The 26093-nt window shown below is 43.2% G+C and overlaps 1 protein-coding gene across 5 annotated transcripts in view; it reads left to right on the top strand.

Moving 5' to 3' along the window:
- The window catches only part of LOC110489831 (AVL9 homolog (S. cerevisiase)), a 41628-nt gene that overhangs the window by 2722 nt on the left and 12813 nt on the right, over positions 1 to 26093 (top strand). For all 5 annotated transcript variants that reach the window (XM_036944097.1, XM_036944095.1, XM_036944096.1 and 2 more), the window contains exons 2-14: positions 3393 to 3513; positions 12021 to 12109; positions 12351 to 12422; positions 15770 to 15859; positions 16095 to 16161; positions 16679 to 16719; positions 16953 to 16991; positions 17245 to 17314; positions 17449 to 17987; positions 19801 to 19935; positions 20300 to 20519; positions 20709 to 20826; positions 21023 to 21076. In XM_036944097.1, the coding sequence (XP_036799992.1) occupies positions 12062 to 12109; positions 12351 to 12422; positions 15770 to 15859; positions 16095 to 16161; positions 16679 to 16719; positions 16953 to 16991; positions 17245 to 17314; positions 17449 to 17987; positions 19801 to 19935; positions 20300 to 20519; positions 20709 to 20826; positions 21023 to 21076 (1493 nt within the window). In that variant the 5' untranslated portion in view covers positions 3393 to 3513; positions 12021 to 12061. The remainder of the gene's footprint in view (positions 1 to 3392; positions 3514 to 12020; positions 12110 to 12350; positions 12423 to 15769; positions 15860 to 16094; positions 16162 to 16678; positions 16720 to 16952; positions 16992 to 17244; positions 17315 to 17448; positions 17988 to 19800; positions 19936 to 20299; positions 20520 to 20708; positions 20827 to 21022; positions 21077 to 26093) is intronic.

Genomic DNA, 26093 nt, shown 5'->3' with positions numbered 1-26093 from the left:
ACGAGTCAAATGGGCATTTGACTGATCAGCAACAACAACCCATCCAGGGACCGTTCCTGTTCTGTTCTACCGACCAGTGGTTGACAGACACACACACTGCTGCTTGGAAGGAAGTCATTGATCACTTGTTGCTTATGGAAGAGCACTTATGGGGTAGACCAGGAGGGTATTACTAACACAGCATCTTCTTTACATAGCTAACACAGTTGTAAACAATCAGAGACCACCTTGTTGGTTTACCTAGAATTCATGGTAGTGCATGGTGAAGTCGTGCTATGTTGTGATGAAGCCTAACTATCTAGATTTATATGGGCCCGGAGGCACACTGATAACAGGCTTATTTATGTAAGAGATTTATGTAAGGTATGATGCCTGTGCACCATTTATCAACTGCAATCAATGCCAAGTACTGAAACTGCATTATTTTGCACTTTTAACTGACATGAGATTTCATCTGAGATCTTGTCTCTCCGTGGCTCATTAACTCACTCTTAGCCAAAGCTTTGTATTTCATCCTGCCAATGTTTGCACTAATTGCCTATACTGCCTAATTTCTGTGCCTGTGTTAAATAACCTATTATTGACTAATCCAAAGAGATATCCACAGTCACAGCCTGCAATGTTGTTATCACTGTGATTTAGTTCTTTAGGGATTAGGATAAAGTTTAGAGAGTCATTGACAAGTGAAGGAGAGCTTGACAGACACGCTGCATATAATGTTCACAACAAGGCCTTAGGGCAGTGTTTACACCTGGTTAGTAACCTAGTGAAAGTGTGTGTGTGTGTGTGTATGTGTGTGTGTGTGTGTGTGTGTGTGTGTGAAATTAACAGGGACAAGAAGATTATTGCAATGAACTTGAGTTATTATCTACAGAGCTTCTGAAGAGGAGGGGCTATCCCTCCAGAGGTACACAAATAGGCCAGCAGTCTCCCATAAAGAACGGATGGGGAGATTTACTGCACATGTTTTCAACAAACACAATTAGCCCACAGGCCTTGCTGTATGTATGTGAGTTATGCTCATTAGCTCTTGCTCAATAAAGTAGCCCAGCCTACTGCACGCACATAAGTCTTTATAAAAAAATAACAAAGTCCTAGGCTCCGACTTGTTTTGCATTGCAGCCACAGACTGGACAAAATATTCTTCTTAATTTATATTAGGCTCTGTCAGTTTCTGTTCCGTTAATGCCATCTTAGCCATGTCTTAGTACCCTACCTTTCATGCACCACAGAGCCAACAGCCTGCTGCAAGAAGTTCATCAAGACAACAACGACCACTTTGTGTTCTGTTTCTTTGTTACTGGCTGCTCTCCACCTTACTGCCTGCCCCTTTGTCCTGAAGTAAGTCTGCCTGTTTCAGAGCTCTCGGAGACCCAGCTGCTGCTCATTCTGACAGCCGGATAAAAGGGGGTTGTGTGTGTGTGTGCGCGTTACAAACAGGCCCAAACCCACCCCCTTCCCCTTGTGATCACTACCACCAAACCGGTTAAAGACAGACCAGACAGAGTTTTTTCTTTGTCAGGTAATAGCCTAGGTGTTCACTCGAGGGGTAGGCTGCATCTCAAATGACACTCTGTTCCCTTTTATAGTGCATTACTTTTGACCGGAGTCCTAAGGGTGCCTTGTCAAATGTAGTGCACTATATAGGGAATGTGGTGGAATTTGGGACACGGACATGGAGGTGGAGTGGTATTGTCTGTTACCTGATAGGAGACCTACTGGGTTAGACTGGGTATCACTAGATTAGGTTCTTGTCTTTCTGGCAGGGGGGCCTCGCTGACTTTTTCTCTCTCTTGCTATTTTTCTCTCTCTGTCTATCAATTCATTTCAAAGAGGCTTTATTGGCATGAGAACATATGGTTACATTGCCAAAGAAAGTGAAATAAACAAAAGTGAGAAGAAACAAAAACATCTCTCTCTCTCTCTCTCTCTCTCTCTCTATGGGACCTGGGTAAAAGTAGTGCACTATATACAGTATATGTGCCATTTGGGATGCATCCTTGGTGTGGGGTATCTTAGAGCCTCACTCCCCCTCCCCTCAGAACTGCAGTTAGGGAGAGAGAGACCTCTCTGTGGGGGTAGTTGTGTGGGTCCTACACCTCACCTGTTCTTTCGTGAAACTAGAGAGCCTAGATGACACCTGTCTGTCACGTGAGTGGCTCTGTCAATAGAGGGATCAATGATTGGTGTAGGGACTGGGGAGGGGACATGGATATGGTGCTAAGGAGAGTGAGAGCTCTCTGGTTTCTATTGCTCCATGGTCAAAAGTAGTGCACTACATAGAGAATAGGGTGCCGTTTGGAGCTTACTCCCAGTTATTTTATTGCCTTTTTCTTAACTGCAAAAATATAGCCCTACACAATTGCAACAAATCATCCTGGACTTTTGATTTGCACAGCACCAAGGGCATAATTCCTTAGCAAATGCAGCCAGTATAATGTCACCTGTATAATGTAGCCAGTATAAATGAGCAATTGCATAATAATTGCTCATTACATATTATGTACTATTTGCCAAGGTTGTGGTTATTTGGCCTTTGTTCTGACCAAAATAGTAAACACAGCCAACAAAGTAATTGGTCGACCACCAGTCTGTTCAACAAGGCAACCAAAAAGAAGGCACTGGCCGTTGTTGGCGACCCCCCCCCCCCTCTTCACCCCTCAGCTGGAGAGGCCTCCCACTGGCCGGCGGTTCAGAATGCCCATCGCCAAGAAAAACATGTTCAAACATTCCGTCGTTCATTGTGCTGTTGGATGATTAAATGCAAAGTAAGTTGTATCAGTATATGTACTGATCTATCCAGTGCAGTTGGGACAGCGGTCAGTTGTGAGTGAATGTGTTAATGTCCTCTATGTTGGTAGTGGATGTAACATGATGGACTGACTGGTTTAAATGTGTCTGATGTGAGAATGTATGTGATCATTTTTAATGGAAGGCGATGCCAAAGAAACATTTCCATTCTGGATGGGCAATAAAGTTTTATTCTATTTCCACCACAAAGCTACAGGCGTCTTGTTGAACAAGTTGATGAACAGCTGATAACAAACAGGACCTTGAACATGTTCCGCACAATATCTAGAGGCTGCTGTGACTCATAGTCACATGATGATGAGTGTGAATAGCTCTCTTCATCTGGGCTACTGTTGTTATGCATGTTGTCCTTACTGTACACAGTGTATGAGCTATTATTTTCCCTAACAAATTAAGAGCCATATTTTTGAATTGTGTGCATTTGCCCTACTTGCTTTAAGTGAGTCATTTTACTCCCTGGGCTATGCTAAGTCAATCTGGTCCTTGCCTAAGATAGCTAGCGTTGGAGTTTTGTGGGTTAGTAGGATGGATACTGAGTATTGTATCATTATTTTTGCATTGTTTTATCTCTCTCTCCTCAGGTGGAATACTCCTACCCTCCACTCATCCCTGAGGAGGGCCATGACAGCAGCAACCTGCCCGAGGAGTGGAAGTACCTGCCTTTCCTAGCCCTGCCTGACGGGGCACACAACTACCAAGAAGGTACATAGGATGCGTCCCAAATGCGACTCTATTCCCTTTATAGTGCACTACTTTTGACCAGGGCCCATAGGGTGCAATTTGGGATGCACCCAGTCACTTTTGCTTCTTTTCTTTCTTATCTGTCCATCTCTCCCACATTTGTTATTACACTGCTACGGATAGTTTTAACAAAATGTCGAGTGGAACGTTCAACCCCTCTCTTTGCCCCTGCAAGACTGTGTTCTCAGCCAACTTACCTGGTAAATTGATAGCTAAATAAATGAAGTAAAAATAATCTCTGCTGATGAGTCACCATTACCTCAGTGGAAAAATAAACTACATATCTTTGTCATCATGTTTGGCTTCGGCCTTAAAAGGCTACTGCTCATGTTAGAATGCAGAATCAGCAGGAAGGCTGGAAATGATAGTTTAAGCTAGTTATGTAGCCTAGCTGTGGTGCAGTGGATGACTGTGATAGTGTTGCTCTGCTGTGCTCTGTTTGGTAGTGTTGCCCTGAGGCCCTCCATCTTGTCAAAGTCTCCTTCTGTTCGTAATATCACTGAGGCCAACAGGCCCGGCTCGTTAGTTAGCACTCATCGTGTGATGTGATTTACTTTTGTTCTGCTGTCCTGCCTAGCTTGTTGTGTTGTAGTCAGTTGTACAACAGCAATGTGTCTTCCGCATTGAACCCAACCCCTCTGAAAGAGAGGGAGTGAACAATATTGAAGTACAACTGAACCATAAAAGCAACTTCTCCTTTCGAAAATGTCCTATGTGGCATCGATATGAGTCAGAAACGGTTATTCTAGTGCCAAAATTTACTAAAAAGTGTAAAATAGGATCATTTTGGTCATAAAGTCACTTGTCCAAAACTGAGATTTGTGAGATAATTATAAAGTAATTGAATGTCACAGAATGAAGGGTACTGTAACACTTTTCAGTTTATTTCAATCCTGGCCACATGCTCACAGTTGGCAGAACCCAAGTAATCATCAATTTGGAGCACAGCTGCCCAGTACCCGATCTTAATGCCCATGGTCAATTTGTATTGTATTTGTATTTATTATGGATCCTCCTCTTCCTGGGGTTCAGCAAAATGAAGGCAGTTTATTCAATTTTAAAAACATTATGATACATTCACAGACCATGTGCCCTCAGGCCCCTACTCCACCACTACCACATATATCCAGTACAAAACTCTACATGTGTGTAGAGCGTATGCTATCATGTGTGTATGCATGTGTCTGTGCCTATGTTTGTGTTGCTTCACAGTCCCCGCTGTTCCAAAAGGTGTTTGTTTTTTTAATCTGTTTTTTAAAATCGAATTTTACTGCTTGCATGAGTTACTTGATGTGGAATAGTAGTCATCTAGTCATGGCTCTATTTAGTACTGTTCGCCTTCCATTGTCTGTTCTGGACTTGGGGACTGTGAAGGGACCTCTTGTGGCATGTCTTGTGGGGTATGCATGGGTGTCTGAGCTGTGCGCCAGTTGTTCAAACAGACAGCTCAGTGCATTCAACACGTCAATACCTCTCATAAATACAAGTAGTGATGAGGTCGATCTCTCCTCCACTTTGAGCCAGGAGAGATTGACATGCATATTATTAATATTAGCTCTATGTGTACATCCAAGGGCCAGCCGTGCTGCCCTCTTCTGAACCAATTGCAATTTCCATAAGTAATTTTTTTGTGGCACCTGACCACACGACTGGACAGTAGCCCAGGTGTGAGAAATCTAGGGCCTGTAGGACCTGCCTTGTTGACAGTGCTGTCAACAAAGGTAGAGCAGATTCTTATCATGGACATACTTCTCCCCATCTTAGCTACTATTGTATCAATATGTTTTGACCATGACAGTTTACAATCCAGGGTAACTCCAAGCAGTTTAGTCACCTCAACTTGCTCAATTTCCACATTATTTACAAGATTTAGTTGAGGTTTAGGGTTTAGTGAATGATGTGTCCCAAATACAATGCTTTTAGTTTTAGAAATATTTAGGACTAACTTATTCCTTGCCACCCACTCTGAAACTAACTGCAACTCTTTGTTAAGTGTTGCAGTCATTTCAGTCACTGTAGTAGCTGACATGTATAGTGTTGAGTCATCCGCATACATAGGCATTCTGGCTTTCCTCAAAGCCAGTGGCAATTCATTAGTAAAGATTGAAAAATGTAAAGGGCCTAGACAATTGCCTTGGGGAATTCCTGATTCTATCTGGATTATGTTGGAGAGGCTTCCATTAAAGAACACCATCTGTGTTCTGTTAGACAGGTAAGTCTTTATCCACAATATAGCAGGGGGTGTAAAGCCCTAACACAAGTTTTGCCAGCAGAAGACTATGATCGATAATGTCAAAGGCCGCACTGAAGTATAACAAATCAGCCCCCAAAATCTTTTTATGATCAATATCATCAATTCTCATCCAATCATCAGTCGTTTGTGTAAGTGCTGTGATTGTTGAATGTCATTTTCTATAAGCATGCTGAAAGTTTGTCAATTTGTTTTACTGTAAAATAGCATTTGTATCTTATCAAACACAATTTTTTCCAAAAGTTTACTATGGGTTGGTAAAAGGCTGAATTGGTAGGCTATTTTAGCCAATAAAGTGGGCTTTAACATTCTTAGGTAGTGGAATGACTTTTGCTTCCCTCCAAGCATGAGGGCACACGCTTTTCTAATAGGCTTAAATTGAAGATGTGGCAAATAGGAGTGGCAATATCATCCGCTGTTATCCTCAGTCATTTTTCATCCAAGTTGTCAAACCCCGGTGGCTTGTCATTGTTATCAAGACAACAATATTTTTTTCACCTCTTCCACACTAACTTCACAGAATTTAAAATTACAATGCTTGTCTTTCATAATTTGGTCAGTTATGCTTGGATGTGTCATCATTTGTTGCTGGCATGTTATGCCTAAATTTGCTAATCTTGCCAATTAAACAAATCATTAGTGGTTGGCAATATCAGTTGGTTTTGTGATTTAATGAGCCATCTGTTTTAATGAATGATGGAGCTGAGTTTTCCTTTTTTCCCAGAATTTCATTTATTAAGGTGCTCCAAAGCTTTTTTTATCATTCTTTATTTCATTTATCTTGGTTTCATATTGTTGTTTCTTCTTCTTCTTTTTATTCAGTTTAGTCACATGATTTCTCAATTTGCAATAAGTTTGCCAATCGATTGTGCAGCCAGACTTATTTTCCATTCCTTTTGCCTCATCCTTCTCAACCATCATTTTTTCAATTCCTCATCAATCCATGGGGATTTAACAGTTTTTTTTGTTGTCATTTTCTTAATGGGTGCATGCTTATTAGCAACTGGTTTAAGCAATTTCATAAATGTGTCAAGTGCAGTGTCTGTTTGCTACACATTACACACCACAGACCAACAGATATTCTTTACATCAATAACATACAATAACTTTTGTGGTGATTCCTATGACCTCTTATTCAGTGGGGCAAAAAACTATTTAGTCAGCCACCAATTGTGCAAGTTCTCCCACTTAAAAAGATGAGAGGCTTGTAATTTTCATCATAGGTACACTTCAACTATGACAGACAAAGTGAGAGAGAAGAAATCCAAAAAATCACATTTTTTTATGATTTTTAATGAATTTCTTTGCAAATGGTGGAAAATAAGTATTTGGTCACCTACAAACAAGCAAGATTTCTGGCTCTCTTCTTCTTTAAGAGGCTCCTCTGTCCTCCACTCGTTACCTGTATTACTGGCACCTGTTTGAACTTGTTATCAGTATAAAATACACCTGTCCACAACCTCAAACAGTCACACTCCAAACTCCACTATGGCCAAGACCAAAGAGCTGTCAAAGGACACAAGAAACAAAATTGTAGACCTGCACCAGGCTGGGAAGACTGAATCTGCAATAGGTAAGCAGCTTGGTTTGAGGAAATCAACTGTGGGAGCAATTATTAGGAAATGGAAGACATACAAGACCACTGATAATCTCCCTCGATCTGGGGCTCCAAGATCGGTGAGCAAAAATCCCAGAACCACACGGGGGGACCTAGTGAATGACCTGCAGAGAGCTGGGACCAAAGTAACAAAGCCTACCATCAGTAACACACTACGCCGACAGGGACTCAAATCCTGCAGTGCCAGACGTGTCCCCGTGCTTAAGCCAGTACATGTCCAGGCCCGTCTGAAGTTTGCTAGAGAGCATTTGGATGATCCAGAAGAAGATTGGGAGAATGTCATATGGTCAGATGAAACCAAAATATGACTTTTTGATAAAAACTCAACTCGTCGTGTTTGGAGGACAAAGAATGCTGAGTTGCATCCAAAGAACACCATACCTACTGTGAAGCATGGGGGTGTAAACATCATGCTTTGGGGCTGTTTTTCTGCAAAGTGACCAGGACGACTGACCCGTGTAAAGGAAAGAATGAATGGGGCCATGTATCGTGAGATTTTGAGTGAAAACCTCCTTCCATCAGCAAGGGCATTGAAGATGAAACGTGGCTGGGTCTTTCAGCATGACAATGATCCCAAACACACCGCCCGGGCAACGAAGGAGTGGCTTCGTAAGAAGCATTTCAAGGTCCTGGAGTGGCCTAGCCAGTCTCCAGATCTCAACCCCATAGAAAATCTTTGGAGGGAGTTGAAAGTCCGTGTTGCCCAGCAACAGCCTCAAAACATCACTGCTCTAGAGGAGATCTGCATGGAGGAATGGGCCAAAATACCAGCATCAGTGTGTGAAAACCTTGTGAGGTTAAAGACTTATAGAAAACGTTTGACCTCTGTTATTGCCAACTAAGGGTATCTAACAAACTATTGAGATAAACTTTTGTTATTGACCAAATACTTATTTTCCACCATAATTTGTAAATCAATTCATTAAAAATCCTACAATGTGATTTTCTGGATTTTTTTTCTTCTCATTTTGTCTGTCATAGTTGAAGTGTACCTATGATGAAAATTACAGGCCTCTCTCATCTTTTTAAGTGGGAGAACTTGCACAATTGGTGGCTGACTAAATACTTTTTTGCCCCACTGTACATTATATTAGGCCCAGCCTTTGGAACTTTGGTTTTCCTAGATATGGCTATTATATTGTGATCACTACATCCGATGGATCTGGATACTGCTTTCAAGAACATTTCTGCAGCATTAGTAAAGATGTGATCAATACATGTTGATGATTTCATTCCTGTGTTGTTTGTAACTACCCTGGTAGTTTGACTGATAACCTTGAACCAAGTTGCAGGCACAGGTTACAGATTTAAGCTTTTTCTTGAGTGAGCAGCTTGATGAAAGCCAGTCAATATTTAAATCACCCAGAAAATATACCTCTCTATTGATATCACATACATTATCAAGAATTTCACTCATGTTACCCAGATACTGACTGTTAGCACTTGGTGGTCTGTAGCAGCTTCCCACCAGAATGGGCTTTAGGTGAGGCAGATTAACCTGTAGCCAAATTACTTCAACAGTATTTGACATGAGATCCTCTCTAATCTTTACAGGAATGTGGTTTTTAATATAAACAGCAAATTTGGTTTGACGTTCAATATCCCTATGAGGCTAGTTGGGAACCATCAGTAAATTACACAATGTACATGGGACAATATATTTTTAAATGTCAATAGCTCAAATTTCAATGACTTTAAAACCTCAAAGCAACGTTCAATTGTAGAAATTAATCTACAAATATTGTAAGCATATAATGAGACAACTAAAAGGGGTGCAACATTAAAATATTGTCCCATTTACATTGTGTAATTTATTGACAGTCCCTAACTAGCCCAACAGATCAGCTATCCAAAGTCAAACCCATTTTGCCACAAGGTGCACACCTGATGATTGGAGAAAAAACTTCTCTAGCTTGCTTGCTAGTCTAAGCTACTTCCAGATACAAGACCTAGTTAGTGTTTAAAGTTCAAATCAAATGTATTGGTCACATACACATGACTAGCAGACGTTATTGCGAGTGTAGCGAAATGCTTGTGCTTCTAGTTCCGACAGTGCAGCAATATCTAACAAGTATTATCTAACAATTCCACAATACCTAATACACACAAATCTATGTAAAGGAATGGAATAAGAATATATAAATATATGGATGGGCAATGTCCGAGCGCATAGGCTAAGGTGCAATAGATAGTATAGAATACAGTATATTAATATGAGATGAGTAATGCAAGATATGTAAACATTTTTAAAGTGGCTTTATAAAAGTGGCAAGTGTTCCATTTATTAAAGTGGCCAATGATTTCAAGTCTGTATGTAGGCAGCAGCCTCTCTGTGCTAGTGATGGCTGTTTAACAGTCTGATGGCCTTGAGATAGAAGCTGTTTTTCAGTCTCTCAGTCTCTGCTTTGATGCACCTGTACTGACCTCGCCTTCTGGATGGTAGCGGGGTGAACAGTCAGTGGCTCAGGTGGTTGTTGTCCTTGATCTTTTTGGCCTTCCTGTGACATTGGGTGCTGTAGGTGTCCTGGAGGGCAGGTAGTTTTCCCCTGGTGATGCGTTGTGCAAACCGCACCTCGCTCTCTGGGGCCTGGGTAAAAGTAGTGCACTATATAGGGTATAGGTGCCATTTGGGATGCATCCTTGGTGTGGGGTATCTTTAGAGCCTCACTCCCCCTCCCCTCAGAACTGCAGTTAGGGTGAGAGAGACCTCTCTGTGGGGGTAGTTGTGTGGGTCCTACACCTCCACCTGTGCTTTCGTGGCACTAGAGAGCCTAGATGACACCTGTCTGTCACGAGAGTGGCTCTGTCAATAGAGGGATCAATGATTGGCGTAGGGACTGGGGAGGGGACATGGATATGGTGCTAAGGAGAGTGAGAGCTCTCTGGTTTCAATTGCTCCATGGTCAAAAGTAGTGCACTACATAGAGAATAGGGTGCCGTTTGGGGCTTACTCCCAGTTATTTTATTGCCTTTACTGAACTGCAAAAATATAGCCCTACACAATTGCAACAAATCATCCTGGACTTTTGATTTGCACAGCACCAATGGCATAATTCCTTAGCAAATGCAGCCTGTATAATGTAGCCTGCGGTTGTGGGCGGTGATACAGTTGCCGTGTACTAGGCGGTGATACAGTTGCCGTGTACCAGGCGGTGATACAGCCCGACAGGATGCACTCAATTGTGCATCTGTAAAAGTTTGAGGGTTTTAGGTGACAAGCCAAATTTCTTCAGCCGCCTGAGGTTGTAGAGGCGCTGTTGCGCCTTCTTCACCACGCTGTCTGTGTGGGTGGACCATTTCAGTTTGTCAGTGATGTGTATGCTGAGGAAAGTTATCTGGAAGGGTGAGTGACTGTAACTGTGTATTGTTTTGGCAGAACGCTTCCCATGTTCGAACACATACACAAAAGACATCCACATCAAAGCACCCCTCCAAAATGCAAATCTCATTCTGTCGCATTTCCTAATGAGGAGAATTGGTACCGAGGCTAAATCAGGAAGTTCAGCCCCCCTTTAAGAAGTTTGTTATAGCCATTGAATTAGAATCTCATTCTTGTTCTGTGGTTATAGGCCTACATACAGCTTCAGGAGACGGAGTATTAGCCTAATTACACTCCCAATATTTTTCAGTCCTCAGCTATTTCACACTATAGGCCCAGTGTGTGTGTATGTTTGTTCAGTGGCTGCTTGCTTGAAGGATGCAAATAAACCCTCTGTGACGCAGTAGATTTTATTACTGAGTGATTCTGCTGCAGTGCAGTCAGGCTATAAAAGCAACAGCATCAACAACACGAGACAGACTCGTGCATGTGATGGCAGAGTTCATGGGAGTAGAGCAGAGCTGAGCTTAGTGCTGCTGGGGGGGGGGGGGAAATGCACAAGGCAGTACAGCTGTGGCCCATCCTGACTGCTTGGCCCATCCTGACTGCTTGGCCCATCCTGCCTGCCTGGCCCTGCCTGCTTAGTCACTCGCTGGCCTTGTAGAGATGTGATGGGTTGTTGGTTGCTGCTGTGTTCCTGTAGCTATCGGAGTCAGCCTTACAACATTCGAAAACCACGCCCTCATCATCATGGGCGTTGGTCCAGATGCGACCCAATCTTTTCTCATCAAATCGAATGGATTTCCATTGCTCCTTGTATCCACATACAATCCACATTAGACAAGGGATAACCATTTCCTCCTTTTTATGTTGTCCTCTTGATGCTCTTATTAGCTTTATGTAACTGTAATAACTGTCAAATGCTTGGAATCTCTTATCGGTTTATTGAAGTCACAGATAGTTAGTTCAGATATATTTTAATGCAACGACAACAACAGATGTTCAGTCTACTGTGTAATTTGAATGATTGTTGCATGCTTGATTGGCTAATTAAAAATCAGACTAATTAAATAGAGAGAACAGTAACGGTCCAGAGATATTATATGTAATTAAATGTTTACATTTAATCAACTTTGGCAGATGCTTTTATCCAGAGCGACCTACAGTCAGTGTAGTTAACTAGCGTAAGGTTTGTAGGAACAACAACCACACATCATTCATTGCAAGAAGATCCTTCTAGGAAATAGCCACTAAATAGCCGTTGATGTTTTGTTTTTCAGACACTGTGTACTTTCACCTCCCTCCTTTCAGTGGAGCAGATATGAAGTGTGTGTATGGAGTCTCCTGCTATCGCCAAATAGAGGCTAAGGTTGGTTCCCCCTCATGGCACTTTAATATTCAAGAGACACAACTATTCATGTCTTCTGCTGCTTTACTGCTTTTGTTTGCGGACTGTTTGCGGACTGTTTGCGGACTGTTTGCGGACTGTTTGCGGACTGTTTGTGGACTGTTTGTGGACTGTTTGCAGACTGTTTGCGGGCTGTTTGCGGGCTGTTTGCTGAGTGCCATTAGGTGTAGGCCTCAAATCTTTGGTTGTTTTTCCTTTTCAGTCCCTGAAGGTCCGACTGGCTGACGTCACCAGGGAGACGGTCCAGAAGAGCGTGTGTGTCCTCAGTCGAGTGGTGAGTCGGCTAACATGTGACAAGGTTGTGAGAGAGGAAGGAAGAGGTCTATTTTTTTATTTTTTTTTTATATTTTTTATTTCACCTTTATTTAACCAGGTAGGCTAGTTGAGAACAAGTTCTCATTTGTAACTGCGACCTGGCCAAGATAAGGCATAGCAGTGTGAACAGACAACACAGAGTTACACATGGAGTAAACAATTAACAAGTCAATAACACAGTAGAAAAAAGGGGAGTCTATATATACATTGTGTGCAAAAGGCATGAGAAGGTAGGCAAATAATTACAATTATGCAGATTAACACTGGAGTGATAAATGATCAGATGGTTATGTACAGGTAGAGATATTGGTGTGCAAAAGAGCAGAAAAATAAATAAATAAAAACAGTATGGGGATGAGGTAGGTGAAAATGGGTGGGCTATTTACCAATAGACTATGTACAGCTGCAGCGATCGGTTAGCTGCTCAGATAGCAGATGTTTGAAGTTGGTGAGGGAGATAAAAGTCTCCAACTTCAGCGATTTTTGCAATTCGTTCCAGTCACAGGCAGCAGAGAACTGGAACGAAAGGCGGCCAAATGAGGTGTTGGCTTTAGGGATGATCAGTGAGATACACCTGCTGGAGCGTGTGCTACGGGTGGGTGTTGCCATCGTGACCAGTGAACTGAGATAAGGCGGAGCTTTACCTAGCATGGACTTGTAGATGACCTGGAGCCAGTGGGTCTGGCGACGAATATGTAGCGAGGGCCAGCCGACTAGAGCATACAGGTCGCAGTGGTGGGTGGTATAAGGTGCTTTAGTGACAAAACGGATGGCACTGTGATAAACTGCATCCAGTTTGCTGAGTAGAGTGTTGGAAGCAATTTTGTAGATGACATCGCCAAAGTCGAGGATCGGTAGGATAGTCAGTTTTACTAGGGTAAGTTTGGCGGCGTGAGTGAAGGAGGCTTTGTTGCGGAATAGAAAGCCGACTCTTGATTTGATTTTCGATTGGAGATGTTTGATATGGGTCTGGAAGGAGAGTTTAGAGTCTAGCCAGACACCTAGGTACTTATAGATGTCCACATATTCAAGGTCGGAACCATCCAGGGTGGTGATGCTGGTCAGGCGTGCGGGTGCAGGCAGCGAACGGTTGAAAAGCATGCATTTGGTTTTACTAGCGTTTAAGAGCAGTTGGAGGCCACGGAAGGAGTGCTGTATGGCATTGAAGCTCGTTTGGAGGTTAAATAGCACAGTGTCCAAGGACGGGCCGGAAGTATATAGAATGGTGTCGTCTGCGTAGAGGTGGATCAGGGAATCGCCCGCAGCATGAGAAACATCATTGATATATACAGAGAAAAGAGTCGGCCCGAGAATTGAACCCTGTGGCACCCCCATAGAGACTGCCAGAGGACCGGACAGCATGCCCTCCAATTTGACACACTGAACTCTGTCTGCAAAGTAATTGGTGAACCAGGCAAGGCAGTCATCCGAAAAACCGAGGCTACTGAGTCTGCCGATAAGAATACGGTGATTGACAGAGTCGAAAGCCTTGGCAAGGTCTATGAAGACGGCTGCACAGTACTGTCTTTTATCGATGGCGGTTATGATATCGTTTAGTACCTTGAGCGTGGCTGAGGTACACCCGTGACCGGCTCGGAAACCAGATTGCACAGCGGAGAAGGTACGGTGGGATTCAAGATGGTCAGTGACCTGTTTGTTGACTTGGCTTTCGAAGACCTTAGATAGGCAGGGCAGGATGGATATAGGTCTGTAACAGTTTGGGTCCAGGGTGTCGCCCCCTTTGAAGAGGGGGATGACTGCGGCAGCTTTCCAATCCTTGGGGATCTCAGACGATATGAAAGAGAGGTTGAACAGGCTGGTAATAGGGGTTGCGACAATGGCGGCGGAAAGTTTCAGGAATAGAGGGTCCAGATTGTCAAGCCCAGCTGATTTGTACGGGTCCAGGTTTTGCAGCTCTTTCAGAACATCTGCTATCTGGATTTGGGTAAAGGAGAACCTGGAGAGGCTTGGGCGAGTAGCTGCGGGGGGGGGGGGGGGCTGTTGGCCGAGGTTGGAGCAGCCAGGCGGAAGGCATGGCCAGCCGTTGAGAAATGCTTGTTGAAGTTTTCGATAATCATGGATTTATCGGTGGTGACCGTGTTACCTAGCCTCAGTGCAGTGGGCAGCTGGGAGGAGGTGCTCTTGTTCTCCATGGACTTCACAGTGTCCCAGAACTTTTTGGAGTTGGAGCTACAGGATGCAAACTTCTGCCTGAAGAAGTTGACTTTAGCTTTCCTGACTGACTGTGTGTATTGGTTCCTGACTTCCCTGAACAGTTGCATATCGCGGGGACTATTCGATGTTAGTGCAGTCCGCCACAGGATGTTTTTGTGCTGGTCGAGGGCAGTCAGGTCTGGAGTGAACCAGGGGCTATATCTGTTCTTAGTTCTGCATTTTTTGAACGGAGCATGCTTATCTAAAATGGTGAGGGAGTTACTTTTAAAGAAAGACCAGGCATCCTCAACTGACGGGATGAGGTCAATGTCCGTCTAGAAGCATGGGGAGATGGGAGTGCCTGCCTCGGTCCTGCCTCGGTCCTGTTTTAATATATTTAACTAGGCAAGTCAGTTAAGAACACATTCTTATTTACAATGATGGCCTACTGGGGAACAGTGGGTTAACTGCCTTGTTCAGGGGCAGAACGACAGATTTTTACCTTGTCAGTATCCCCAGGATACTCCTGTTTGTCTGATGACGTGTGTTGGCGGTTTGAGACTGGGGGTTGGGGCTGGGGGATCTCTCTGGGAAAAGGTCTCCTGGAGCACTCTGACTTTGTCCCAAATGGCATCCTATTCCCTATTTTATTTATTTATTTTATAATAATAATACACTACATAGGGAATAGGGTGCCATTTGGGACGAGGCCTGTGACCCCTGGGGGTCAGTGGACAGCTCCCATAATTCACAGTTATGGAACAGCTGACAAGGCAGGAAGGGGCACGCTTCCTTGGGTAATGAGAGCTGGTATGGTGGAGGAAACACCAGAATCATAAAAATGTGTAGGCCGTTTTAAATCCTTTTCCAGGATAAGTCATTAGAATTTAGTTTTTTTATTAATCTTGTCACCAAAACTGTGTTTATAGTGTGTATACTGTAAATCCCCACTTGGCTTTACTTGGCTCATTGCGCTCTAGCGACTCCTTGTGGCGGGCCGGGGGGCTTGCTGGCTATTTCTGGTCAGGACTAAGAGAAGTTGGTTCGCTTCCTCACATAAACAAACTGACAGGTGCTAATCACCCCACACTAGACCGGGCTGACTGCCCTCACTCACTCACTGATGAGTGTTTCTCTCCTCTTCCTCCTCAGCCTCTGTACGGTCTTCTCCAAGCTAAACTACAGCTCATCACACACGCCTACTTTGAGGAGAAAGACTTCTCACAGATATCCATATTGAAAGTGAGTGTTTTCAGAGTTTTGAATCACAAAGGCTTGAATCACTTTCTTCTTTGATTTGTGACCTTTTGTGTTTGAGACATTGAACTTAGAACCTTAACTTTTCTCTCTCTCTCTCGCTCCCTCTCTGACTGTCTCTCTTTCTGTCTCTCTTTTTCTGTCTCCTTCTCTCTCCCTCTCTGACTGTCTCTCTTTCTGTCTCTTTTTTTTGTCTCCATCTCTCTCCCTCTATCTGTAGGAGTTGTATGAACACATGAACGGTTCTCTGAGAGGAACGGCTCTGGAGGGATCACAAGTGTTCCTGGGTAAAATTGTCCTGCTATTCTATCTGGCTCCAACACTAGGTGCATTGCAAATTACACCTTATTCCCTATTTAGGCTGCCATTTTGGGGACACAGACCAGGGCTGTGGAGCATGTCAGTCTCTCACTCGCAATCTGCTCTCACTAAAATGGCTGCTGTTGAATGATCCTGTCTGTGGTGTCTGTCCTAGATTAGCCATAGAAATCTGTCAGTCAGGTGTGTCATTGTGTCACTTGTTATGGTGTTCAGATCAGCTTACAGAAAGAGGACTGTCCTATTTAAGGATGTCTTCAGTCTTCTTTTTTGTGTGACATTGAGTAATGCCCCAAAACATTTGGCGTGTGTTCCAAATGGCGCCCTATTCCCTGTATAGTGCACTACTTTTGACCAGGGCCCATAGAGCTCTGGTAAAATAAAACACTATATAGGGTGCCATTTGGGACGTCAATTCAAACGTATGATAAATGTCCTCCTTCATGCAAATGTCACGTTCTTGATGTACACATTTTCTCCCGACAGGTATGTCACCAAGAGATTTAATACTGCACTTTCGACACAAGGTAAATTAATGTGTTTTGAGGCCATCAAATGGCTTGTAAACATCTAGATTGCGTACCAAATGGCATTCTGTTCCCTATGTAGTGCACTACTTTTGACCTGAGTGCCTTGAACTGAGCCCTATGTACCCTGGTCAAAAGTAGTGCCCTATAAAGGAATAGAGTGTACCCTGCCCAGATTGTGGTTAGTCGTTGTGGTGCTGTTGACATGCTTCTTTTCTCATTCACCCACTTAGGTTCTTATTCTCTTCAAACTGATTCTGCTGGAGAAGAAGGTGAGGATTTCAATTAAATCTATCCATCTATCATCACAATGGGGAATTACTCTGGGCATGTGAGTCATCAACAACAACATGACAGCATATCATAAATGACACCCCACACGGTGACTTTATAGCAAGATAGCACCGCGTCAGTAATCGTCATCATACCACAAGACATTGCCCACATAACTCCCTCTAGGGGTTTGTAGTCAGAATTTATGGCCTTACTGTTTGTGTGTCTCTCTGTGTGTGTTTCCTATTCCAGGTGCTGTTCTACGTATCTCCAGTCAACAGACTGGTAGAAGCTCTGATGACTGTACTGTCACTGTTCCCAGGTGAGCACCAGCATAGCGGTCCTATCATTATGATTCTACATATTCTACTCTTAGTTTTTCCTCTGGAGTGTTTGTTTCTTCTTCATCGTGGGGGTTCAAAGGTCAAACCTCATCTTGTGTGTTCATTCCTCTAGGCATGATAGAACACGGCCTGGCCGACTCGTCCCACTACCAGCCCAAGAGTAGTGTCTCAGACGACATCAGCCTGCTGGAGTGTGTGTCGGGGGCTGAGGAGTTTGTCTCTGTCTCTGTCACTGACATCACCAATGCTACCCTGGAGCTGGTAGGGGAGGAGGGTTTCGGTGAGAACCAGACTACCCCCACCTCCACGGAGGCCTCGCAGCGGACAGCCTCCTCCTCAGACACCTCCACCCCAGCTGGGGCAAGCACAAACCTCAAGCCCCCCTCCCGTACCTCCCCAGACTCGTCAGAGAGCGACTGGGAGACACTGGACCCTAGCGTGCTGGAGGACATTCCAAAAGACTCTGAGACAGGGGGTTTAGGTTTGGGCGCGGAGCACCCAGAAACGTTTGACCCAGAGCCAGGTGTCCCCATCACAGTTCAGCCCCAGGGACAGTCAGCAGGGCAAGGGGGGCAGGTGGCTGTCACTCAGGGCCTAGTGTCAGGCCTGGAGGAGGACCAGTACGGACTGCCACTTGCCATCTTCACCAAGGTATGTTTTTTTTTTGTTGACTTTATATTGATTGATGGATGAGAATATGAGATGGGGTGATGGATGAAAATATGAGATGGGGTGATGGATGAAAATATGAGATGGGGTGATGGGATGAGATGGGGAGATGGATGAAAATATGAGATGGGGAGATGGATGAGAGTATGAGATGGGGAGATGGATGAAAATATGAGATGGGGAGATGGATGAAAATATGAGATGGGGAGATGGATGAAAATATGAGATGGGGAGATGGATGAAAATATGAGATGGGGAGATGGATGAAAATATGAGATGGGGAGATGGATGAAAATATGAGATGGGGAGATGGATGAAAATATGAGATGGGGTGATGGATGAAAATATGAGATGGGGAGATGGATGAAAATATGAGATGGGGTGATGGATGAAAATATGAGATGGGGAGATGGATGAAAATATGAGATGGGGAGATGGATGAAAATATGAGATGGTGAGATGGATGAAAGTATGAGATGGGGAGATGGATGAGAGTATGAGATGGGGAGATGGATGAGAGTATGAGATGGGGAGATGGATGAAAGTATGAGATGGGGAGATGGATGAAAGTATGAGATGGGGAGATGGATGAGAGTATGAGATGGGGAGATGGATGAGTATGAGATGGGGAGATGGATGAGAGTATGAGATGGGTAGATGGATGAAACAGGAATAAAACACAGAAAGGGAGTGGTGGAACGAGGGGATGGATGAATTGAGGTAGTGGCAGAAATCAAACTACTAGGGGTGCAGTTAGACAACTGCTTATCATGGTCATCTCAAATAACTAATCTATGTCAAAAATATATATATATTAAAACAACATGCATGATCAGAAGGATAGCTAAATATTTACCAGGAAAGATTCTTAAGCAAATAACACAAGCATTAATTGAGAGTCAGGTGAACTACTGTTCGGTGGTCTGGGGAAATGCATCAGCAAGTGAAATTAGGAGGCTGCAGATTGCAAAGAACAAAGCAGCAAGGATTGTTTTAAGGTGGATATATGGTTCTTCTGTTGTAGTCATGCACAATGCTCTTGGTTGGTCATCAATCAACAAGATAATTGAAACAAACATGCTTATTTCATTTCATAATATACATTTAAAACAGCCAACCTCTATTCACAACGGTATTCAGTTGGTAAGAGACAAACATTCTGTAAATACTAGGAATAGATTGTCCACCATCTATGTGTTATCCAGGCAGAAAAGAGAAATAGGCAAAATAACATTTCAACTTAGAGCAATAAAGAAATGGAATAATTTAACTGAGCAAACTAGAAACCTTTCAATATATAGATTTAGACAATACTTTAAAACCATTTAAATATAATACATAAGAAAGTTGTGCTGGACTATGGTAGATGAAGAATCAATATATATTTTTAGACTGAGTATTTATCTGATCAATATGTTAGTGTATTATGTCTGTTTGTAACAGTGTTAAATGTGAAAATATGATCGTATTATAAATTATATTTTAATGCTTAAGGACTCTTGGAAGATTAGTCCAAATGAGAACTAAAAGAGATCCTAATCACTATCTTCACCAAGGTACAAATTCAAAAACTTTATTGTCCAGCGTCAACTTAACATAAGATTAAAAACAAAAAAAGTACCACTCACCAGAGACATAGATAGTTTTCCTTCTCAATCATAATGAATAAGATTACATAGACCGAGAGGACCTGATCCTAGATCAGCACTCCTACTCTGAGACGCTTGATACATACAGCCTCAGATCAAGACGAAGGATAACCACACACTCTAACCTCTATGCCTGTGGTTGCCAGGGTTACCTGTGCCTGCCCTACATGGCCTTGCAGCAGCACCACCTGCTGTCAGACGTGACGGTGCGCGGCTTTGTCGCTGGGGCAACCAACATTCTCTTCCGTCAGCAGAGGCACCTGAGTGACGCTATCGTTGACGTGAGTCCTGCTCTCCATCTCCCTCCCTCCCTCAACCTAACCTCTCCTCTCTCCCATAGGTCCAGTGATCTCAAGTGTGTACTGACAGTCTGCTACTCTTAGAGGAGAATTAATGGAGAGCTTAGGAGAACATTGGTCTGTTTTTAAACGGTTCTCTCTGATTCTAGATTACAGATAGTGATCTTGTCATTCTCTATTTTTTGTAGTTCTATGCTGTTTTCATAATGAATCCCACGTGTATGCTGCCTATTAGATTTGGCCTCTTTTTCCCAGATATCTTGAGTTACTGAGTGCTTTGTCTGCTGTGTGTGTGGGTCTGTGCATGTGACTGTGTGTGTGTGTGTCCGTCCGTCCATCCTACTAGGTGGAGGAGGCTAAGATCCAGATCGGGGACCCAGAGTTGAGGAAGCTGCTGAGCCTGACCACGGCTGACCTGCGTTTCGCCGACTACCTGGTCAAACACGTCACGGAGAACCGCGAGGACATCTTTCTGGATGGGACAGGCTGGGAGGGAGGGGACGAATGGATTAGGGCCCAGTTTGGACTTTACGTCCATTCTCTCCTGTCCTCTACCTTACAAGAAGGTAGGACACTTATTGCCAGGGATGTGTTTCTTTTCTCATGAATGAAAACACCTTCCTCTAGTCCTACTACTAATTCCATGTGGGATCACTTCCTGCTCGCATCGCTGAACTTGACTATACTACTTCTAGTCATTTGTCTCAGATGATTTCAACAGATAAATGCTCCTTTGTGTGTGTGTCTGTGTCCAGACAATGAGAAGTTGCTAGCGGACTGGGGCACGCCCTTCATCTCAGCCTGGAGGATCACACACAACTACAGAGTGTGGTTCAGCAACAAACACCCAGCTATGGCCAAGATCACCCCAGGGTAAGATGGCACCCTATTCCCTGCACTACTTTTGACCAGGGCCCGTAAGGATCAAAGGTAGTGCACTATATAGGGGGGTGGCGGGATGGGAGGGTGGTTGGATATGCCAAATGATGTTGCTACACTTTCTCAATGAATTATTTACAAAAAATGTACTTCTGATGTAAAGTGACTTGTGTTACTTCTTCTTTCTCAGCCATCCGTTCCAAGGGCACTACAGTGCTGCTGATCTGAAATTAAGATTCTCACAGTGAGTACTTAATTCTTCATTGAAATCTATTGATTACCCGTATACATAAAGCATCTGTAATATAAGCTATATCTAATGTGTATTTACTCTAAATCAGTTAAATGACAGTACCACGAAAACATAGATGACTGCCCCCCAGTGGTGAATTTAGAAGGGTTTCTGTGCAAGGTAGAATTTAGTCTGTGGGTCAGCATATAGGGAGACTTACAATTGGTTTTGCTCAACTCCTGCGTCCTCTCTCCTCCGTCCTGCCTCGCCTCCTTTTGGGAAGGGTCGAAGGTAATCATGAACAAAAATGTGCTTGTATGAAATGACTCTCCTTCCCCCATTGGGCAAATGTTTAGAGGGGTGGAATCCCAAAATAAATGTGTCAAGTGATAAAAAAAATAAATAATAATAAAGTTAGTTGTGCAATACATTTTATAGATAAAAGGAAAAGTATCCTATCGTTTTTAAACGTGCGCACCAACCGTTGATTCAAAGAGGGCGTGGCTCTGCTCTTGCCGCCAGGAGGAGGCTCTTGTATCCTTGGCCGAAGTAGGTCATCGAGGAGGGAATCATACTCTTTGGTTCACCGACTAACGAATTGACACTCCTCAACCACTTATCTGTTTACGGGTCACAGAGGAGAGGAGGACGGAAGGAGTCGAGGAGAGGACAGGACAGACTTTTGCCTAAATGAGAATCTCCCATTGTTATTGTTTTTTTCAAGTCAGTTATGTGATAGAGAATCTATTTTTTTTGCCAAGACATGTAAATCCAAGTCAAGTATTTGAGGGGAGAGTTCGAGTCAAGTTGTATTATTGAGGACCAACAGGTAGAAATCAGGGTAAATGGATGAAAACCAATGTTATAGGTAACTTTCAATATGTTTATCCTCAGTGTACAGCAGAACATCTGCAGTGAAATGTTATATTTTTTCCCGTTTTGAGGTTAATAGACTCAAAATACCATCTTGGTATAACTTCTATTCTGAGCAAAGTGGGGAAATTAATCCCAAACCAAGTTGGAAGGCTCCAAGATGACACTATGGGGTCATTCCTCATGTATTGGCCATAGTCTAAACTGGGATAAAGGAACGAGAGGCCCAAACATGGAATATTGCTGCTTCCCAGTGATTTTTTTCCTGCACCCAAATATACAACATTTCTACTCAATCTGTATGTATATTTTTTTGCCCAGCACCGGTAGTCTCAAGTTTAGGATGTGCATATCGCCCTCCCTTCCACCATATTCTAATCTCCTTAGTCATTGTCTGTAATTATGTAATTACTATAATTATATAACCTCGTGCCCTCAAAGTTTTCACACCTCTTACATTTTTCCAAATGTTGTTGTTTTACAGCCGGAATTTAAAATGGATTCAATTGAGATTTGTTTGTCACTGGCCTACACCCAATACCCCATAATATCAAAGTGGAATGATGTTTTTGTCACTGGCCTACACCCAATACCCCATAATATCAAAGTGGAATGATGTTTTTTGACATTTTAACAAGTTAATAAGAAGCTGAAATGTCATCAGTCTAAGTATTCTGCACCTTTATTATGGCAAGCCTAAATAAGTTCAGGAGTAAAAATGTGCTTAACAAGTCACGTAATAAGTTGCACGGACTCACCCTGTGTGCAATAATAGTGTTTTAACATAATATTTGAATGACTACCTCATCTCTGTATCCCACACATACAATTATCTGTAAGGTCCCTCAGTTGAGCAGTGAATTTAAGAAAGAAGGGCACCTATTGTGTAGATTATAAAGCATTTTTAAAAAGCAGACATTGAATATCCTTTTGAGCATGGTGAAGTTATTCATTACACTTTGAATGGTGTATCAATACACCCAGGCACTACAAAGATACAGACATCCTTCCTAACTCAGTTACCGGAGAGGAAGGAAACCGCTCAGGAATTTCACCATGAGACAAGTGGTGACTTTTTAAAACAGCTTTCTCCTATCACAGCCATTAAAAACTGAGGATCGATCAACAATATTGTAGTTACTGAACAATACTAATCTAATTGACAGAGTCAAAAGAAGGAAGCATGTACAGAATAAAAATATTCCAAAACAGGTATCCTGTTTGCAACAAGGCACTAAAGCAATACTGCCAAAAATGTGGCTAGGCAATTCACTTTTTAAATGTATTTTTACATTTCTTTGTTGTAGTTTTTACCCCTTTTTTCTCCCCAATTTCGTGATATCCAACTCCCATACAGACTCGGAAGAGGCAAAGCCATGTGTTCTCCGGAACACGACCCTACCAAGCCGCACTGCTTCTTGACACGCTGCTTGCTTACCCCGGAAACCAGCCACACCAATGTGTCGGAGGAAACACCGTCCAGCTGCCGACCAAAGTCAGCATGCATGCGCCCGGCCCGCCACAAGGAGCCACTGGAGCACGATGGGACAAGGACATCCTGGCCGGCCAAACCTTCCCCTAACACGGACAACGCTGAACTAATTGTGCACCGCCTCACAGGTCTCCCAGTCGCAGCCGGGTGCGACACAGCCTGGGATCGAATCCGTGGCTGTAGTGACTCCTCTAGCACTGCGATGCTAGAGGACCCTTTGCTATTAGACTCGAAATTGAGCTCAGGCGCAATTCGGTAGTGAGTGTTGCAACCGAGGACCACTTAACAATAACATCACTTACAGTTGACCGGTGCAGCTAGTCTAGAGGAGAGGACAGGACAGACTTTTGCCTAAATGAGAATCTCCCATTGTTATTGTTTTTTTCAAGTCAGTTATGTGATAGAGAATCTATTTTTTTTGCCAAGACATGTAAATCCAAGTCAAGTATTTGAGGGGAGAGTTCGAGTCAAGTTGTATTATTGAGGACCAACAGGTAGAAATCAGGGTAAATGGATGAAAACCAATGTTATAGGTAACTTTCAATATGTTTATCCTCAGTGTACAGCAGAACATCTGCAGTGAAATGTTATATTTTTTCCCGTTTTGAGGTTAATAGACTCAAAATACCATCTTGGTATAACTTCTATTCTGAGCAAAGTGGGGAAATTAATCCCAAACCAAGTTGGAAGGCTCCAAGATGACACTATGGGGTCATTCCTCATGTATTGGCCATAGTCTAAACTGGGATAAAGGAACGAGAGGCCCAAACATGGAATATTGCTGCTTCCCAGTGATTTTTTTCCTGCACCCAAATATACAACATTTCTACTCAATCTGTATGTATATTTTTTTGCCCAGCACCGGTAGTCTCAAGTTTAGGATGTGCATATCGCCCTCCCTTCCACCATATTCTAATCTCCTTAGTCATTGTCTGTAATTATGTAATTACTATAATTATATAACCTCGTGCCCTCAAAGTTTTCACACCTCTTACATTTTTCCAAATGTTGTTGTTTTACAGCCGGAATTTAAAATGGATTCAATTGAGATTTGTTTGTCACTGGCCTACACCCAATACCCCATAATATCAAAGTGGAATGATGTTTTTGTCACTGGCCTACACCCAATACCCCATAATATCAAAGTGGAATGATGTTTTTTGACATTTTAACAAGTTAATAAGAAGCTGAAATGTCATCAGTCTAAGTATTCTGCACCTTTATTATGGCAAGCCTAAATAAGTTCAGGAGTAAAAATGTGCTTAACAAGTCACGTAATAAGTTGCACGGACTCACCCTGTGTGCAATAATAGTGTTTTAACATAATATTTGAATGACTACCTCATCTCTGTATCCCACACATACAATTATCTGTAAGGTCCCTCAGTTGAGCAGTGAATTTAAGAAAGAAGGGCACCTATTGTGTAGATTATAAAGCATTTTTAAAAAGCAGACATTGAATATCCTTTTGAGCATGGTGAAGTTATTCATTACACTTTGAATGGTGTATCAATACACCCAGGCACTACAAAGATACAGACATCCTTCCTAACTCAGTTACCGGAGAGGAAGGAAACCGCTCAGGAATTTCACCATGAGACAAGTGGTGACTTTTTAAACGCTCGGCCCGCCACAAGGAGCCACTGGAGCACGATGGGACAAGGACATCCTGGCCGGCCAAACCTTCCCCTAACACGGACAACGCTGAACTAATTGTGCACCGCCTCACAGGTCTCCCAGTCGCAGCCGGGTGCGACACAGCCTGGGATCGAATCCGTGGCTGTAGTGACTCCTCTAGCACTGCGATGCTAGAGGACCCTTTGCTATTAGACTCGAAATTGAGCTCAGGCGCATCCTATTTCCATTGATCATCATTGAGCTGTTCTTACAACTTGATTGGAGTCAACCTGTGGTAAATTCAATTGATTGGACATGCACACACCTGTCTATATAAGGTCCCACAGTTGACAGTGCATGTCAGAGGAAAAAACAAGCCATGAGGTCAAAGGAATTGTCCGTAGAGCTCCGAGACAGGATTGCATTGAGGCACAGATCTAGGGAAGGGTACCAAAACGTTTCTGCAGCATTGAAGGTCCCCAAGAACACAATGGCCTCCATCATTCTTAAATGGAAGAAGTTTGAAACCACCAAGAAACTGAGCAATCGGGGGAGAAGTGCTTTGTTTAGGGAGGTGAACAAGAACCCTGTGGAGATTGGAGAACCTTCCAGAATCTCAACCATGTCTGCAGCACTCAGGCCTTTTATGGTAGAGTGCCCAGACGGAAATTAGAGTTTGCCAAAAGGCACCTAAAGGACTCTGCCCATGAGAAACAAGATTCTCTGGTCTGGTGAAACCAAGATTGAACTCTTTGGCCTGAATGCCAAGCGTCACGTCTGAAGGAAACCTGGCACTCTCCCTACAGTGAAGCATGGTGGTGGCAGCATCATGCTGTGGGGATGTTTTTCAGCTGCAGGGACTGGGAGACTAGTCAGGATTGAGGGAAAGATAAACGGAGCCAAGTACAGAGAGATCCTTGATTTAAAAACCCTTCCAACAGGACAATGACCCTAAGCACACAGCCAAGACCATGTAGGAGTGGCTTTGGGACAAGTCTCTGAATGTCCTTGTGGCCCAGCCAGAGCCCAGACTTGAAACCGATCGAA

This window comes from Oncorhynchus mykiss, chromosome 15 (genome assembly GCF_013265735.2).
Source record: "Oncorhynchus mykiss isolate Arlee chromosome 15, USDA_OmykA_1.1, whole genome shotgun sequence".
NCBI classification, from domain to species: Eukaryota; Metazoa; Chordata; class Actinopteri; order Salmoniformes; family Salmonidae; genus Oncorhynchus; species Oncorhynchus mykiss.
The sequence above is the reverse complement of the archived record's forward strand: the minus strand, read 5'-3'. Positions and strand labels throughout refer to the sequence as shown.